Source organism: Dioscorea cayenensis, chromosome 9 (assembly GCF_009730915.1).
Source record: "Dioscorea cayenensis subsp. rotundata cultivar TDr96_F1 chromosome 9, TDr96_F1_v2_PseudoChromosome.rev07_lg8_w22 25.fasta, whole genome shotgun sequence".
NCBI classification, from domain to species: domain Eukaryota; kingdom Viridiplantae; phylum Streptophyta; class Magnoliopsida; order Dioscoreales; family Dioscoreaceae; genus Dioscorea; species Dioscorea cayenensis.
This window is the reverse complement of record NC_052479.1, coordinates 18,981,188-18,998,883: the sequence shown is the minus strand read 5'-3', so window position 1 is coordinate 18,998,883 and position 17,696 is coordinate 18,981,188. Positions and strand designations below refer to the sequence as shown.

General features: G+C 35.7%; 1 protein-coding gene across 1 annotated transcript; it reads left to right on the top strand.

The window, feature by feature from the left end:
* Positions 1–1,035: 1,035 nt before the first annotated feature.
* LOC120268288 (pyridoxal phosphate homeostasis protein-like) lies at positions 1,036–5,743 on the top strand. The gene is given in 9 exon segments (XM_039275732.1): positions 1,036–1,192; positions 1,288–1,566; positions 2,320–2,386; positions 3,617–3,663; positions 4,435–4,522; positions 4,933–5,066; positions 5,144–5,176; positions 5,178–5,243; positions 5,435–5,743. Coding segments are annotated over 8 exon segments (732 nt in total). The 5' UTR covers positions 1,036–1,192; positions 1,288–1,344; the 3' UTR covers positions 5,510–5,743.
* Positions 5,744–17,696: the final 11,953 nt, after the last annotated feature.

Here is a 17,696-nt window from a genome sequence, read left to right as displayed (position 1 = left end):
CCAATTATATTAGTGTGTTAACCAAACATAAATTGTACATATTTTCAATATTACTTAGGAATCACATTACCAATAATTTTATCTCACGTGAACCAAATAAACATTTGTACAACACCTTTAATAAAGGAACAAATAGGCACTCTAGTCAATCTCGGTGTAGCCAAAACCTCGACCTTCTGCATGTAAATAATTCTTTTTATAAAAATGCACACATTGGATAAATTTTTTGATAGGGCACCAAACTATAATACTTTTTTATTTTGGGGTTGAAACTTCAATTTGAATTAAAATGGTTAATCGGCTCAATAGCATCCGCCTAATTGAATAGAAGAAAGGAAAGAAGAACGCAACCCTTAAAATTAAAATAGTTTCTCAACTTCAATTTTATTTCACCAAGTAGCCAGCTGAGGATTCCGACTAATATTTACTGATATATATACCGAAAATTCTCTATCATCATTTATATGGCTCAGGCTCAGCTGATAATTCTATCTCATATGCCAACAAAGAATTTCTGATATCACATCATCAACAATAGCCCAGAATCTATCAAATAATCCTCAGCTTAAATAAAATTGAAGTTAAATAATCATTTTGATATAAATTAGAGTGTGGACTCCAAAATAAAAAAAAAAACGCCCATGTTCTATCAAAACAAAAAAAATTACCCAACACTATTTCTTTTTTAGCTCTTAATATAAATATATGGTGTAAATCTATTTTGCATTTTTTTGTCTTTTTAGTCATATTAATATAAAATTAATTATTTTAGTTCTCGTATTTGCACATTTTCATCTTTAGCTGTAAAATCAACCGTTCTTGTATTTGCACATTTTCATATTTTTTAGTCCCTCTAGTTAATTAACTGGAAGGACCAAAAAGGCAGGTCCTTTAATTGGATGGACCAAAAAGATAGAAATGTATAAAGACAGGGACTAAAAGATGGATCTTATATTAGAAGGACTAAAAAGTTAGAAAACACAAAATGGAGAACCATTTTGATATTTTGACCAAAATTGTATATACTAAACACATAAAGAAGGAGATTCTCTGCTTAAATTTTGATTTCCTCTAATTTATTTTACGAATTAGTCCAGATAATTCAGCTTATTCTGATTCTATCAAAATCCTCTTTCATACCCCCTAATCGCGCTAGGGTTCTTCTCCGGAGCAAGAATTCCTCCATTATAGGGTTTGATTTCTGTCTTTATTGCAATTTTTTTATTGATTATTCTCACATTGAATTAATTTCTGAAGCATGAATTGCTTGAACAATTGAGACCATAGAAGGATTTGTGGTGGAGCTTCTTCCTGTTGTTGTTGGTGGTAGGGTTGTTGAGCGGCATGGCAACTTCAAGCGTAGCAGGGGACGCTGTGATGGCATTCCGTTCTGTGCTCACGAGGGTTCAGCAGGCGGCTGAGAGGTCTGGCCGCGCAGCGGAGCAGGTTAGGTTGGTCGCCGTCAGCAAGACCAAGCCTGTGTCCCTTATCCGCCAAGTGTATGAAGCCGGCCACCGATCTTTTGGTGAGAATTATGTTCAGGAGATCATTGAGAAAGCTCCTCAGGTTTCTCTTTTATCCGTTTGATCTTTCATAATCCATGCATTGTTGTTTCAAAGCTGCATACTTGATTGTTTTGAAACATGTAGGCTAGTGTCAGGATTGGTTTTTGATTGCTTGATTATGCCTTTAGTTCTGGTTTGGCTGGGATTTTCATCTTTTTTTATGTAACTGGTAAACCCTAGAATTTTGTCATAGAAAAATGCGGAGTTCTTAAACATTATGATATGATTTTGTTCTTCAACATTCTGTTAATGTCAAGGTGCTGAAAAGCCATGGTTAAATTTGTGTCCTTTACTGTCTGTCTTATGTGAATTTAAGAGCACTGAAATCTAATGGATCATATGAATTTAATTTGTTCTTGGCATTATTGTATCAAACAAACTTAAAAGACTGGAAATTTTTTCGTCATACATCAAATGTATTTACTACCTACTTGGATACTTATAATTTTATTCTCGGTGTTGAAAACTTTGTTTTTTTTTTTTCTATTTTCTTGTATTGTTTCTCAAGGATTTGCTTTCATATTTGTACTTGAAGCACTACCATTGTAATTGACCTGGAGTCAATTAGTGAACTTTTGAACCAATAGTCATTCCGAAGCTAGCAACGGTTATATTTCTATCCACAGTATCATTTAAAATGAAATCAGTCATATAAGCAATAAAGGAACTCATGCGTTTTTTGTAGTTGCAAAATGAAATAGAGGGTTTACATGTTCTTTTTACAATTAGTTAATGTAAACTTCTGTTTTTGCAGCTTCCTGAAGATATTCAGTGGCATTTTATTGGAAATCTGCAAAGCAATAAAGTCAAAGCCCTTCTTGGTAATCATCTTCTAGTTTTTGAAGTTAATTTGCGCATCTAGAAAATAGTTCATGAGATAAGCTTTATTCATACTATATGAATTATAATTCCTAAATTAAACTACAACTATCTAAGAAAAGTTTTATTTCGTACTATTTTAAACCTATCAGTTTAAGTAAGCTGCCAATTCAGCCTCTATGGGAACCTTTGGACAATGAATTTTAAGTCTATCATCTGATGTGTCATAAGTTCATAACATTGTGTCTGATTCTGTTTGTTGCTACTCAGGGCTCATGACATCATGCTTTCTAAACTTGTTCACTAGATAGTTTGATTTGCTCGATAGTTTGATGTGGTAAGTCAGTAACTATTTAACATGATAGTATCTAACTCAACATCTTTTCTATTACCTGCAATTTTCATCAATGAATTTTAGTTTGCAATGTGGAATCCAAACTGCCTTATAAGGAAAACACTAGGCTGGTCACACCACCTGAAAATATTCTGATGAGGTTTGCGCCAAGCAAATCCTTCCCAAGAATCCAACTTGAAGTTAATTATCTGGAAACATTTATATCTGATTGGTTGTTACCTGGGAATAAACACATTATGTTCTTACCCTAAAGATGATCATTGAATTCATTTGAAGAGGGTTTCTTATAAGAGTTGCAAATATTTCCCAGCTGTTCCTTGGGCAAAAGGTAGGAACCAAAATTGCTACTTGACTTTCCTTGATGGAAGACAATAATGTGTTTTAGTTAAATGCAGAGTCGGGACTTTCATTGGCGATACTTCAGTTTTCTAATTCTTGTTTAATGATATCTGATTGCTTAGTTAAAATGTTATGCTATTGGAAGATATTCAGATCCTTGTTTGTAATCCAATGGTCCTTGATATTCAATGGAACTTTAAAATCTAAGTTACGGAATTGTTTTTTGTTGACATGGCTGTTTAGTACTCCATTGGATCTGAGCTTTTTATCAAAATCTGCACTATGATTTCATGTAGCCCTGCACTATTCTATTCTTTATTCTTTTCTATTTTGTTGGATTTAATTCGTTTGATGTCTCAAGTTTCTCTCTTTGTGTTTACACACCATTTCATAGGATTTATCATGTAACACTTCAGTTTTGTTTTCTTTCAGATTCTATCTAATAATTATTTAGACTTTCTCCCTTGTTCCATCTCATTTAAAAATAGTTACTTGTGGCTAAACAATGAATCATTCTTTTCCTCTTGTTTATGAACAGCTGGTGTCCCTAACCTAGACACGTTTGAGAGCGTAGATGATCAAAAGGTTAGTTTTTACTTTACATTTACTGTTTGATTAATTGTTAAAATGTTTGCATAATTTCTTTACATTCATGAAAATGGTGTACAAGTCCATATGAGTAGGATTTCTAAAACACAAGTGGTGTACAAGTCTATGTGTGTAGGATCTCTGAGACACAAAGTAGTGCACAATTTTTGGTAAAAACAGACCTCTGGTGTTCAAGTCTGAGTAAGTTCAAACTTGGGGAAAAAAATGACCTAGTTGAACTTGAGGGAGGGTGTTGGAAATATAGTACCACATCGGTTGTGTGATAGAAGTGCAATGGGTTTATATATAGGTATAGGGGTTGAGCCACTAAGTCTTGAAACTTTTTGGTGTAAAACCCTTAAGCCCATATAGGGCCCACTAGTACCAAAATATAAAAATCTAACAAAGACATTTTGTCCATGCCACCTTTCCATGCTTCTATTATTAAGTGCTAAAATTTGCTTAAGTTACTTACACAACCAGTTCCATGATCGGATAGAAGGTTGTGAATGGTTGGCTACTGGCTTAAACTTTTATGATATCCCATGAATGTGGAATATCAAGGGAAATGAACTGAATCATTCCAGTGAGTGATTGCTGTATCGCAAATTTAGTGAAAAATTGGGCAAGAGGCTAAATCGGCTTGTCTTTGATATAGCTCAATGAGCTGATTCATTATAGTCCTAATCTAAATTGCCTTATTATCAATAAATTAAATCACACTGGTAATACTCACCTGAATGATTTCCCTATGTGTGTTCTTTTCAGATTGCTAATCTTCTTGATCGCGTTGTGGCTAACTTGGGAAGGAAGCCTTTGAAAGTTTTGGTCCAAGTGAATACCAGTGGAGAAGAGTGTAAGTTGCGTGGAACATTTTCTTGACGAGATTTCAATTAGTTTTACATTGCATGACTTAATCGTAGTGTGCCGGTCTTTCCTTTTCTTCTTTTTGTTTTGCCTTCTTTTCCATGTTGAAATGGTTAATCTATGTATTTATGTTTTCAATGCGAAGCCAAATCACATACCAGATAATTTTTACGTACTCCCACTGTTATCCTTATCTGTAGGCATGTTATCCTGGGGACAACAGAATGCACATTTGCTGCAAAGTGACAAAGTTCTGTCTGTATTCTTAGCCATGTCTTTTCCTATGCTTAGCATTGAGTTTCAAATGAGATCTTTCAGACTTTATTTCACACTTTGCCTAAACAGCTTGTCGGCTGGTTAATTCATTCGTCTTTCCTTGATTGGCAAATTCCTTCGCAGCAAAGTCTGGTGTGGATCCCGCAGGTTGTGTTGAACTGGCCAAACATGTGAAACTGGACTGCCCGAACCTAGTTTTCTCTGGCTTGATGACAATTGGAATGCTGGATTACTCCTCAACACCCGAAAACTTCAAGGTAGTCTTTCTCAAAACAAACAGGCAATTGTGTATATTTATCAGTTCCTAACGCTTTTTCATGCGTTGTATAAGTAGACACTCGTGAATTGTCGAACTGAAGTGTGCAAATGCCCTTGGGATTCCAGAGGAGCAATGCGAGCTCTCAATGGGCATGTCCAATGACTTTGAACAAGCGGTAAGTAACCAAGTTTGGCTCTACAAAATCATATTGCAAATATGAGAAGGTCCGGCTTCTCCTTGTAGGCAATAGTGTTTGCTGTATTTCTTTCATTTGCATGCATTCGAAACCTAAAGCCGATGAAAGAAAGACTTTGTCTTATGATATGATGAAAGTGATCGGTTATTGATAAATTTCTGTCTCTACAGATTGAAGCGGGGAGCACGAATGTTAGGATTGGTTCGACTATTTTTGGTGCCAGAGAGTACCCAAAAAAGGCGTAAAACCGACTTTGAAGTCCTTGTATGCTTTTGATTATATGAATCATGCAATTCAGCAAAGTTCCTGAGCATGTACACTGGGGCAGATCAAATTAAAAGATGTACCATGTTTCTGTTATTTTTATCAAACATAAATATAAAATAAATTAAAATAAACATCTATGTAAAATCCCTAAAAGTAGCATTTATGCTCTAGTGAAATTTTGGTGCATGCATGTTAGCATGATAAGTGAACAAGGCATGTTATTTTCATCCACTTGCATGTGTCAAGTATAAGGCTATAAGCAGATATGGGCAACGGGTTCAAATTTTCACAATCTAAATTTTATAAATGAATTATATATATATATATATATTATTAAACATCATCGGTGATTTGGGAGCGGTGTCCATATGTTTTGAAATCTGTGGATGTACCCAGATGATGTGTGCCATATATATATATATTTGTCTGGGGAATTGTCAAATCAGAAAAAAATTACTTGTCAAAGGTTTTGTTTGAAATTAGGCCAAGTCAGTGTAAAATTCAACTAATAATAAGCAGACATAGGTGTGTATCACCTTGTGTTATTATGTATGCTTTTATCTTAATATAGAGGGTTCTTAATAAATATCTATATTTTAAATTAATAACAATCCTGATAGTTTTCCAGTAATGAATTAAATAAATATTGATATAAATAAATGTATCCAATTGTTTATTTGATCTCCAAAATAGAATTATTATGTATAATTTTAAAAATCTTAAACAAATTTATATCTGTCTGATATAAAATTAATAAAAACTAAAATTAATATTTAGAAAAAATGTAGATTTTATTTTTCAAGATATATGTATTTCGGATCGGTTAGAGTAATTTGAATATTTTTGTTAACTTTATATTAAGAAAACTAACTCATATGATTTGCCTTTGCTTAAAAAAAACATATATAAGAAAATATTTTAGATTTTGGGAGGTTTACAATATTTCAAAGTTACCAAACCACCCTAAAAGCAAAAACTTTACATTGATAAGTACTAATACTATTGCATAATGCATAAATGACATTCTCTTGAAAATAATTTCCACTCACATAACTTCCACACATACTTTTACGTTGACAAAGACCATTTAACACTACCACCACACACTTGAGGCTCTTCACTTTGTGCAACATGAAAATTAGCATCAATATTACTCAACTCAAATAAATCAGAGCTTGAATCACTCTCCAAATCATCATCATCATCATCATCATCATCATCCTTAGAAAAGCTCCTCCTTATTCCCTTGAATTTGATATTATCATCACCAAAACCATCTTTTCTTTTATTCAACACATACTTGTTCTCAAATGGCAAACCACTTTTAGCTCTACTCAAAACCTTATGCTCATCGTGATTCTCATTAAACCTTTGATGATCAAGTGACTTGGTTCTTCCAACCTTGCAATTCAAATCAATGACTTTCTTGTCCTCACAAACCTCACTCTCCTCTAAGCCACAAGTTCCACATGAATAGAAAGAGCTTATGTTGTTCCTTCTCTTTCTCCTTCTAAGTCTCTCTTCATGAACAACACTCTTTGGATTTCTTTGAAGGATAAAAGAGATGATATAACTAGCTAGTCTTGAAGGAGGAGAGCTAGTTCTAGTCTTGTGTTTCTTGTCTTTGAGTTTCATCTCATTATTAGGCTTTTCAGGAGGAAAACCTTGTGCATGGCTACAAGACAACCTTTCAAAGCCGAAAGACAGTTCATCGATGTCGACAGAGAAGTATCGTGATGCTTCGAAGACGTCAAGCTCGCCGGAGTCCCGGCAATGATGACTTTGGTAGCTTGACCTTTTGTTAGTGTGAGCCTTCTTGTTTGAGCCATTTGGGTGCATGGTTTGGAATGAAGGGACTATTACGTGGAGTGATTGCATGAAAGAGTTTGGGGCTATTTGGAGGGAGGAATGGGGACCTTTTTATAGGAAATGGTATGGTATAGATGGATATTAGTTATGGTTGTAATAGTTGATGAAGATTAGAATGGGAAACACTAGTTCTTATGTGTAAGCACTGTTGTAGCATGTGATATACTTATTTGAGTGAAGAGATTTGTCTCCTTGGCCTTTTAGTAGTGCTTCTCCTTTATTTATTTATTTATTTATTTATTTAATTTTCTTTCTAGGGTTTTAAATGAGTTTTGTTTTAAATGTACATGAGAAGGTCACAAAGTATAGAATGATTGTCCTCCTTAGCTTTTGTTAAGACTTTGTGTGTTATCTTCTGTATATAATATTATAAAATAAATATGCACCTTTTCTTATATGTTTATATACTTGGGATTTTGTGAGGTTATGTTTCCACTGATCACACATGTATTATGTTGGTATTTGGATGTCACTAAATTTATTTTAAATGTTGTTTTTGTTGTTTTTGTTATAAGGTGGAGTAATCTTATTTATCAAATTAAGATTTTATTTTTTTTTTTATCCGTTGATTTTCGTCGTTTCTCATTGCAAATTAGCCACATAATTAAATCAGACCTACTAAATTATGAATACTTATTAAAATTATAATAATAAAAAATATATATATAACTCTTCAACCAACAATGAGATGGATAAAAAATTTGAATTAGTATATAGTCCTCTCACAATACAAAATCCACATATTCGTGTACCTCATTTAGTTTTTAAACAACTATGTAAGATTATCATAATATATATATATATATATATATAACTAAGTATGGAAAATTGCATAAATTGCATTAGTCAAGAATAATATATTTATGTAATATATGTTGGGTATTTCATAACAAAAATAAAATTATTTACAAAAACTCATATTAACAGCGAAAAATAATAAGAATACAAGTCAAAAACTATACAAAATTATTTTCTAATAAGAGAAATACATAGAAAAACATATTATGAGAAGTAATTGATGTGGTTGATCTTAAATTTGAGTATGTATTAAATCTGACTAATTCTGTTGGAGTTCAAAAGCCAAACTACAAATATATATGTGCAAGGATTGAAGCATAGTGATAGGAAATCCAAGAACTTTGCTTTTGGAAAAAGCAGCACTATTGGAGCCCAACTCATGTGCTTAACAATCATCCTTTCTCCAGAGGACTAAACCACAAGTCAAAGTGAAAAGAGGAAGAATACCTAACACTGCAGACCCATAAAAATAAGTAGAGGCCATGAGGATAGCATTTTTTCTTTTCCAACTATAGAAGTTCTTTCCGCATTAGAAATAAATAAATAAATAAATAAATAATAATCTCACATCTGTGATATATAAATTAAGAGAAAAATAGTTTTATGAAATACCTTATTTTTATTATAATAAATAATAATTGTACATCTATTAATTTGATAAATAGAGATTGAAATATATAAGCATTATTTTCGTGCTACAAGCTTAATTAAATATGTGTCAAAGCAAGATATAAATACTTTGTTTGTTTTACATTATAATAATTCATATTCTTAATTTTTTTAATTTAAAATTACACTGTTTCACCTAATGGTTAGCAAGTTGTCAAGAGCTACACATGACTTAAATCAATACCTAATATTTTGACAATTAATAAAACCAATCCAACAACCCCTAATTATTATTGATCCCCACACATCACCTTGCTTCCCAAACTCAAAAAGTCAAAACTATCTTTCCCAAAGCTATGTTAGGCCAACATGCTCCAAAGCTAGGGTTCATATCAGGGCCACATAAGTCCATATTTAAATCAAGAAATGCATGCACTAAATTAACCATCCACAAAGAGCTTACAACAATGACCAAGCTATATTAGCATCCACAACTATAGCTTTCATTCCATCTAAATCCTACAGTTCTAGCATTTATAAACCTTTTTATCAGATAAGTTCCACTTAACTTGCCTGCCAATATTAAGGATTTTTATTTTTATTTATTTATTTTTTTAAATATGTTTGTGATGAGAAAATTGAAAAATAGTTGAGAGCCAAAGTTGCTTAAGTCCATTTCAAAAGAGTGCTCAACTTTGAGACCTTTATTTTTTCTTCTATCTCTAACTAATGCAAGATGTGTTAGACATGTGCATGGGCCCTGATATTACCAAACTGTCTTCTTTTTGGTGTGACAAATTCATGAATGTGAAGATCCAAGACTTTTTAAATATCCCCACCTTGTCCCTAGTGCCTAGACAATGTCATCTTCAACTTGTCCTGCATGTTTCATGTAGTATTGTAACGTAATGCACCTACAAAAACATGAACAGTGGTATAATTTGGACCATGCAAAATGCCTAGAAATTAGGCACTGTTCATGTATGGGTTGGCCTAGTCTATGCGCCCAACAATTAGGGGTGTATAGATTAGTTTTGAAAAGGCTATATTGTCAATACTATATTTTGACCATTAGTTCTTTGAAAGAGTCAAAATACTTTATAAATCCATTATAATTTATTTTTAAAATTTAAAATTACATTTTTATCCTCCATTCACATTTTTCCTCCTTTTCTTAGTCCACTGTCTTTCCGTCTTTTCCCTCCTTGCTCACCATCTCCTTCCCTTTCCCTCACTCACATCACCTTAATCTTTAGTTTCACTAATTTTTCCAAGAAAATTTTAAAAAGACTTTTTTTTTAAAATATGTGGTTCTTTATCTTGGGGTTTTTTCATCTTGGGGTTCTTCCATTTTGATTTTTTTTCATCTACTTGTTGAATTTCACTCACAGATGATTGTTAGCAAACAAATATCTTGGCTTTGTAGGCTTTGATGGATTATCCAAAGCTCTCAAGTACTAGCTCTCACTAAAGTTTATCTTCTCCAATAAGTTCATGGTTCTCTATTTTAACTTTAGGTAAGGGGGTCATTTGGATGGAAATAATGGACACTGTTGGAAAAGGCTTTGTAACTGTAGTAGTACTGTAGATAGTGTAGAATCTTTGTACTCCACATCATGTCGGTTAAGTCTGTATTGTAGATAATGGAGAATATGTCGTCCCCTATTATGTCAGTTAAGTCAGTGTTCTATCAGGGTCTTGTAATAGCCTTGTTATAAAACCTTGGGCTTAAGTGGTTTTAGCCCATGGTTTTGTGCTCCTTGGAGTCTATATAAGGTTCCCTTATGTTTGTAAAGATCATCACCAATTGGATGACCAACTCTTTGTATCAATAAATAAAATCCTTTTCTTAAACTCTTCCATCGCTCACCCTCTCTATACGCTTTCGACCCTAACCTTTACTTCACTTTATTCTCTAAGCTTGTAGATCTCTCACCGAAAGAGAGTTCAAAGTAAGTCCAAAAGCATCCCCAAACTCTATTGGTATCAGAGCTAAGGTTTCAATCCTCAAGAACAAGGTAATATTCATCATGCAGGGTTAAACCCTTAACAAGATCCCCAACATGTAGATAGTTAGCTTTAGCTCGGTTACATATGTTATAATCAGTTCACTATAGCATCATGTTACTGTAGCGACCTATACTGTAGAAGCATGTAGCTATAGAAAGCCCAATACTATTTTCAGCCTGTTACTGTAGCGGTAAGTCACTGTTTTTCAGTTTGTACGGTAGCCACCAAATACTGTAGCTGTAGTAGCCTGTTACTAAGCCAGTCTGGTACTATAGCATCCAGAATGTTCTACATCCTTCTTTCCTTCTTTCCTTCTTCTTCTTTCTTTCTTCTCAATTGTTGCTCATTCGGCCGACCTTTCCACGAATCAAAGCTTCTATTCTCCTCCTCTCATCCTTTAAGCGCGGTTAGGCTTTGATCTAAAGTTTTTCTTTCGTACTTCTCTCGTATTTCTTTGTTTTTGAAAATCTTTTTGAAAATCTAGAAATACATCTTGGTTTGGGTTGATTTTAGGCTCAAATCAAAACCATGGTCTTTGTTGTTCATTTGTGTGAATCTTTGTAAAGAAATATCTTGTGTAGGTGTTGTAAATCGGGAGAAAACTATTGTTTTATGGCTGGTTTGACTGTAGTAATTTCTTGGTTACTGTAGCACCGACAAGCTTTACTTGTTTCTTTGATTTCTTTGGATTAGAATGAAACTCTAACCCTTAGGACTTCATTGGTAACCTTTAGACCTAGCTTTGATCCAACCCTAGAATCGATTTAAGGTTGTTTGGTAGAAGGAACCAAGGGTTTCTTTGCTTGGATTTTTGTACTAATCTTTGATGTTGTTTGTTGGATTTGGCAACGAGGTGAAGCATTGGCTCGAGGCAAAGAGTTAGCTGAGGATTAGCTTGCGAGGAAGAGGAATCGTCAATTTAGTGAGTGGGACTATTGAGCATGACTCTATTACAAGATTACCCATATTTATATGTTTATATAATCTATCTTGTTTAATGAGTTTTTGTGGATTATTATAATTGCTTTGAGATTTTAAGCTTGGAAGGAGTTTATTGCTTGGTGCTTCTTTTATGCAATTTGTGTTCAAAGGAAAGAATTTCCATATTGTTTCTTGTGTTGGATTATGTAAATTGATTTGTGTTAAAAGCTTGGGTTTTGCTTTGTGCTTTTATCATTTCCTATGGAAATGGTTGAGGTATTGTTATTGTGGGTCATTGTGTTGGCTATTGTACTCTGTGTGGAGTTGTGCTTATTGTTGAGTTTGTATGATGATACCCCACTGTAGTAGGCGGTCTCACGGTCAGCCTTTTGAGGTGGCGTGTAGACCGGCTGATTACTATGACGTCTAGTTCAGGTGGGAGTGTAGAATCCTGACTGGATATTAATCGGGTAGCCGTTGTCACCATGCGGTGAACTGATTGGTCAACGCTAAGGGTATGAATACTTTGACGGCTTTAAACCTAGCTGCGACCGAGGTGAAGGTTTAGTGAGGTTTCTAAACCACTTTATGCTGGGTGCGTGTTGGGTGTTGCTTTATTCTGGATTGAGATTTATTCCCATTGTTTCTTTTGTAGTGTCATCTTGAATTTGTGGTGAACGGCCGAAGCCTAGCTGTCGCTCTTAAGAGGGCAGTCTCCCATAAATTTGATTTGATACTAGTATTATGTTTACTTATTGTGAAACTCATGTTATTTACTTTGTTATACTTATAATTTGAACTAATTATGATTTGCATTTTTATTGTGGAATCTTTATTTTATGATTGGCTTGTTTCTAAAATTTGGAACTCTATATTCAGTATTTTCAAACTTTGATATTCTAAAACACTAATTGAGGTAGAATGTCTTCTTATTCTATCTTTCTTGCTATTTTGTATTAAAGTTTGCTATTATATGTGTTAGTGCAACTACACTATTATTGGCATGATTTGACACCAAGTCAAGATAACGTGGTAACCTTTGTGACGTGGCATAATTGATGACATGGTAAAGCATGATGACATGACAAGGAGTCTTGGATTGGAGGCAAATACCTTGAAGATCTTGGAGAAGCTATTCTTGGATTGGACAAAATCATATCAAGACCATATTTAGGTAATATGATTGAAGACTATTGAAGGTATGATTTGAAGAGCCTTAATAGGTATGACGAAAGACTATTAAGGGCAAGATTTGAAGACATGCCTATTGTTGGCATGATTGGGCTGATTGATTGAAGATCTTTCTTGGGAAGATTTGAATGCCAAACTAGGGTAAATTGAAGATCAAGTTTGGTAAGTTTCGTGAAGACGCAAAAGGACGTGCGCCCTTACGAGGGGACTACGTGGCAAGGAACTGAGGAGGTAGGCTAGTTGCCAATAGTCGGGATCGGGAGATCGGGCTGTATCGACATGAACTAAGCATGACCGGGAGGTTGATGTGTCTTAAGGTCGTTTGCAATGTAACCAGAACTCAGTCAAGTTAATAGTCAGGGCCATGTTGTAATTCATGTTACAACAGGAGTTGCAACAGCTAATTTTGGAAGGTTTTTAAATTAGTAGCCCAGAGATTTGAAAAGAGGTATGGACTATATTTGGAACGTTGAGGTGTCTTTATAAGCTACCTTGCACTGAGATTGTGTGTGTCTCTTGAGAAGGAGAGTGTGTGAGCACTAGATAATCTAGAGAGGGTAGTGATCTTTATTGTTGGGAGAGTGAGTAACAAGTGTTTGTACTCATTTATTTTCACTATTTTTAGTGGATTTTTTTATCTTCAGGCTTGGCCCCCAAACATAGGAGAGAGGACACCGAACTGGGTTACCATTCTTGTGTGTCTCCTTCTTGTTTGGTTTGTATGAGCTTTCTATGAGTGTTTGAGTGTTTTCTAAACTACAAACCAAATCGGCGGAACTAACAAGTAGTATCAGAGCAGGTTCGCCGTGTTCTCTTTGGTTTCAAAACTACTGTAGCAGGTTCTCCTTCTTTCCATGACTGTAGCAAAATTACTGTTCACGCGGCCGCGTGGAAATTTCTGCAGCCCACGCGGCCGCGTGGAAAATCCACACGGGCGCGTGAAGGCACGTGACAGATGCGATCTAAGGCCTATAAATAGCCGTTTTGCCCTATTCTTTCTCATCTTTTGTGCGGCTCTTGAGGGGTGAGACGGCTAGGGTTTGGAGAGGAGGTCTTTGCGGCTTTGGAGGCGCTTCGTCACCAACTTTGATCGATTCCTCCTCCGTCATAGCATCAAGGAAGCCACCGGTAAACCTAGCTTCGGAGTGGGTCTTTCAAGACGTCGAAGCTCTCCATCAAGGCCATCAGTTCATATATAAGGGGATTTATTTCTATGGTTTTAATGTACTTTCATTCATTGATGGTGTGTTTTGTATGTTGCTCCATGGAGAGCTAAAACTCTAGAGGGTATTTGGGCTTGTGAACCCTAGGATTCTCATCTTTTGTGGATTTGCTTAGTGTTTCTATTTAATCCGAGTTTGATTAAGTTTTAATCTTGTATTCTCATTGCTTGCTTGTTTAATTAATCCTTGTGGTTGATTGGATTTGCATGATTTGTTACTTTGATGTGAGAGAGGTCTCCATTAGAGTTAGAACTTCAAGGTTAAAGAGGGTTGAGAGGGTGAGTCATGAGATAGTGGAGTGTCCCCTCTCCCTTCCGATTGAGTGTATTCTATCTCCGTTCCTTAAGCTCTATGCAACCATATTTGGTGTGAGGCGTGAGATTGAGAGATTTCTCCACCAGGACCTTGTAGGGGGTTAGGATCCTTCGCCGGGAATTAGGGTTGGATCAATATTTAGGAATCGGATACAACTCTTGGAATCCCTAGAATGCTTTGCAATCATATATGGTGTGAGGTGTTGAGATTAAGCGATTTCTCCACCGGGACCTCGTAGGGGACTAGTATCGGTGATCGGGAGGCCGGATCCGATTATATTTGGATTTCCACGACTTAACTTACTCATCATAGAAACACTTTGCTTATTCGGTACCTAATACCTGAATCCTAGGGGGAGCATTGCCCGAATACCCCACTTTTACTGATTGAGATCTCCATCCATTTTACCCTTGCATATTTGTCTCCGGTATTCATTTCTTCGCACATTAGATCACCACACCTTTCCATTTATCATTAGGTTAGAAAGCAGAGAAGAAGTTAGTACTAGTAGCCCTGTTCCCTGTGGATTCGACTACCCACTCACCGGGGTAATTATTACTTCGACACCCGTGCACTTGCGGTTTACACGCATATTCGGAGGCGTGTCAGTTACCAACAAGAACTCTCAACCCTAGTGTCACTCTAGGGGAAATGTTCATACAATCAAGCATTCAAGGTTGGAACTCACAATAAACATCAATTTATTGAAAGCATAATAAAGAAGTTCAATGAAACGAATACATCCTAGGGTTCACAATCACCCAAGTACCCACTAGGGGTTTAGCTCTCCATGGAGCTAAGTACAATCAAAGAAATAGAATGTAAAAGCAATGAATCCATAAAGAAACCCCCTCGATGGTCGTGTCGATGGTCTTGTGGAGAGTCCTCTACTCGTCGCAAGAGATCCTTTGTCCGGCCTAGGATACACCTCGCCGGATCAATGTCGACGAAAGCTCTCCCAATAACCTTCTTCCAAATGACGCGCGATGTCGGAGCCATAGAACCTCTCCAAAACCTTAGCCAATACCCCTTAAAACCCTAGCCGAAGCCCTCTCTCAAGTTGGGGAAAAGATGGAGAAAAGAATACCAAAATCAGGGCTGAATTGGCTTTAAATAGGGTTGGAATCGGGCGACTCCACGGGCGTGGACGGTACACGCGCCCGTGCGGAATTTCCACACGGCCGTGGATAATTTCCACACGGGCGCGTGGATTCTCTATTTCTCTAATTTCTCGGCCGGCTTTGAACAGTACTGCTATAGTACATGCTGCAGTGTTGCTACAGTGCTCTGCTACAGCTCGACCTGAATAACTTCCCAATTCCATATTTTCATCGGGGTAACGCAAATGGGCACATGTTTACGTCATGAATCACTTGCTTCTTCAATGATATACATGTTGATGGAGCTCTCGTTCTTATGTGCATAAATCGGAATGCTCGAGTGTGACTGTCTTTGTACCCCTCCAAATGGATGTGCTAACTCGAATGCGAGGAGGTTGGCACACACTCTAGCATCTCACACCTGACCTATGTCTTCGCGTTTGAACCTTACCAAGATTTCCTCCAAAATAGGTGCATTATGATCCACATTGGCCTATTTCCTTCATACTCGGTCTCACAACCCTACCTGCATAAAAATAACATAAAAACACACATATTAGTGTAAAAACCTGAGAAAAGTAATGCTCAAAATAAGGAATGAACACTTCGCATTCATATCGCACAAGCACTTATCAAAAGACCATAAACTACATGAACAAAGAAAAAGCCAAGATTGATGAGATACCTTTTCAAACAAGTGTGGCACGACATCATATAAAAGAGACATCAGGAGGCAAGAAAGGCAAAGTTGAAGCAGGTTATGGTCTATCTAATACTCGAGAATATAAACAAGTAAAGTATAACAAGGAGAAGAGATGACATAGAAGACAAGTTCCCATATGCTTTCATTGTGGAAGAAGATGCCATATAAGACCCGAGTGTTATCAACTGGAGGAAGATATGAAGAGTGGTAGAGTATTTGGAAAAACAAAGAAGTGGATTCCAACATGTCACTACTATGGTGTCAAAGGGCACATCTGTCCAAGATATCAGAAGATGAAGAAAGACATAAAAGAAGGCAAAAATATGAGTCAGACACCATATATTAGAGAAAAGAAGAAAGAAACCAAGAAGATATGGGTAAAAAAAAGAGACTTAGTGGAATACTCATCAATGAAAATATCCTCAAAAGATAATTGGTATTTTGATAGTGGTTGTTCAAGACACATGACAGGTGACAAAGGTTTTTTAATGAATTACAAAGAATGTCCAATTGGGCATGTGACTTTTGGTGATGGTCAGAAAGGTCAAGTAGTTGGAAAAAGAACATTGATGGTTACTGGGTATCCAAGATTGAAAAACATTCTGCGTGTAGAGGTACTGAAGGCAAACCTTCTGAGTATAAGTCAATTATGTGATCGAAATCTGGTGGTAAAATTCACTCAAAAAAGATGTGCGGTTTATGATGAAGTTGGTCACTATGTTTTAACTGGTTCAAAATCTTCAGACAATTGCTATTTGCTAGAAAAATTGGAAGTCTGTTACAACGTATCTTGCAACATCACTAAAATTTGGCATCAGAAGCTTGGACATTTAAACTTCAGGAGCCAAATGAAGATTACAGAAATGGGAGCTGTTAAGAGAGTGCCGAAGCTTACAAAAAAGGAAGATGGTGTATGCGGACTTTGTCAACTGGGATAGCAAAGTCATGCTACTCATAAATTGTTGCAACACATTGTTACAACAAGAGATATTGGAAGTCTTACATATAGATCTTATTGGACCCACACAGACAAAGAGTTTGTCAGGTAAAAGATATATATTTGTGTGTGCTCATGACTATTCCAGGTACATTTGAACCATTTAAGAAGTTATGCAAGCAACTCCAAAATGAGAAAGAGTGTCAAATAGGAAAGATTGTCAGAATCAGAAGTGACCATGGAAGAGAATTTGAAAATGCTCAATTTGTGGAATTTAGTAGAGAACATGGGATTCGTCATGAATTTTTAGCTCCAAAAACTCTTCAACAAAATAGAGTTGCTGAAAGGAAGAAACACACTCTCCAAGAGATGACTAAATTTATGTTGAATTCAAAGAAACTCTCTACAAGATTTTGGCCGGAAGCAATCAATACAGCATGCTACATCATCAATAGAGTATACATTCGACCTTCAACCAACATGACACCG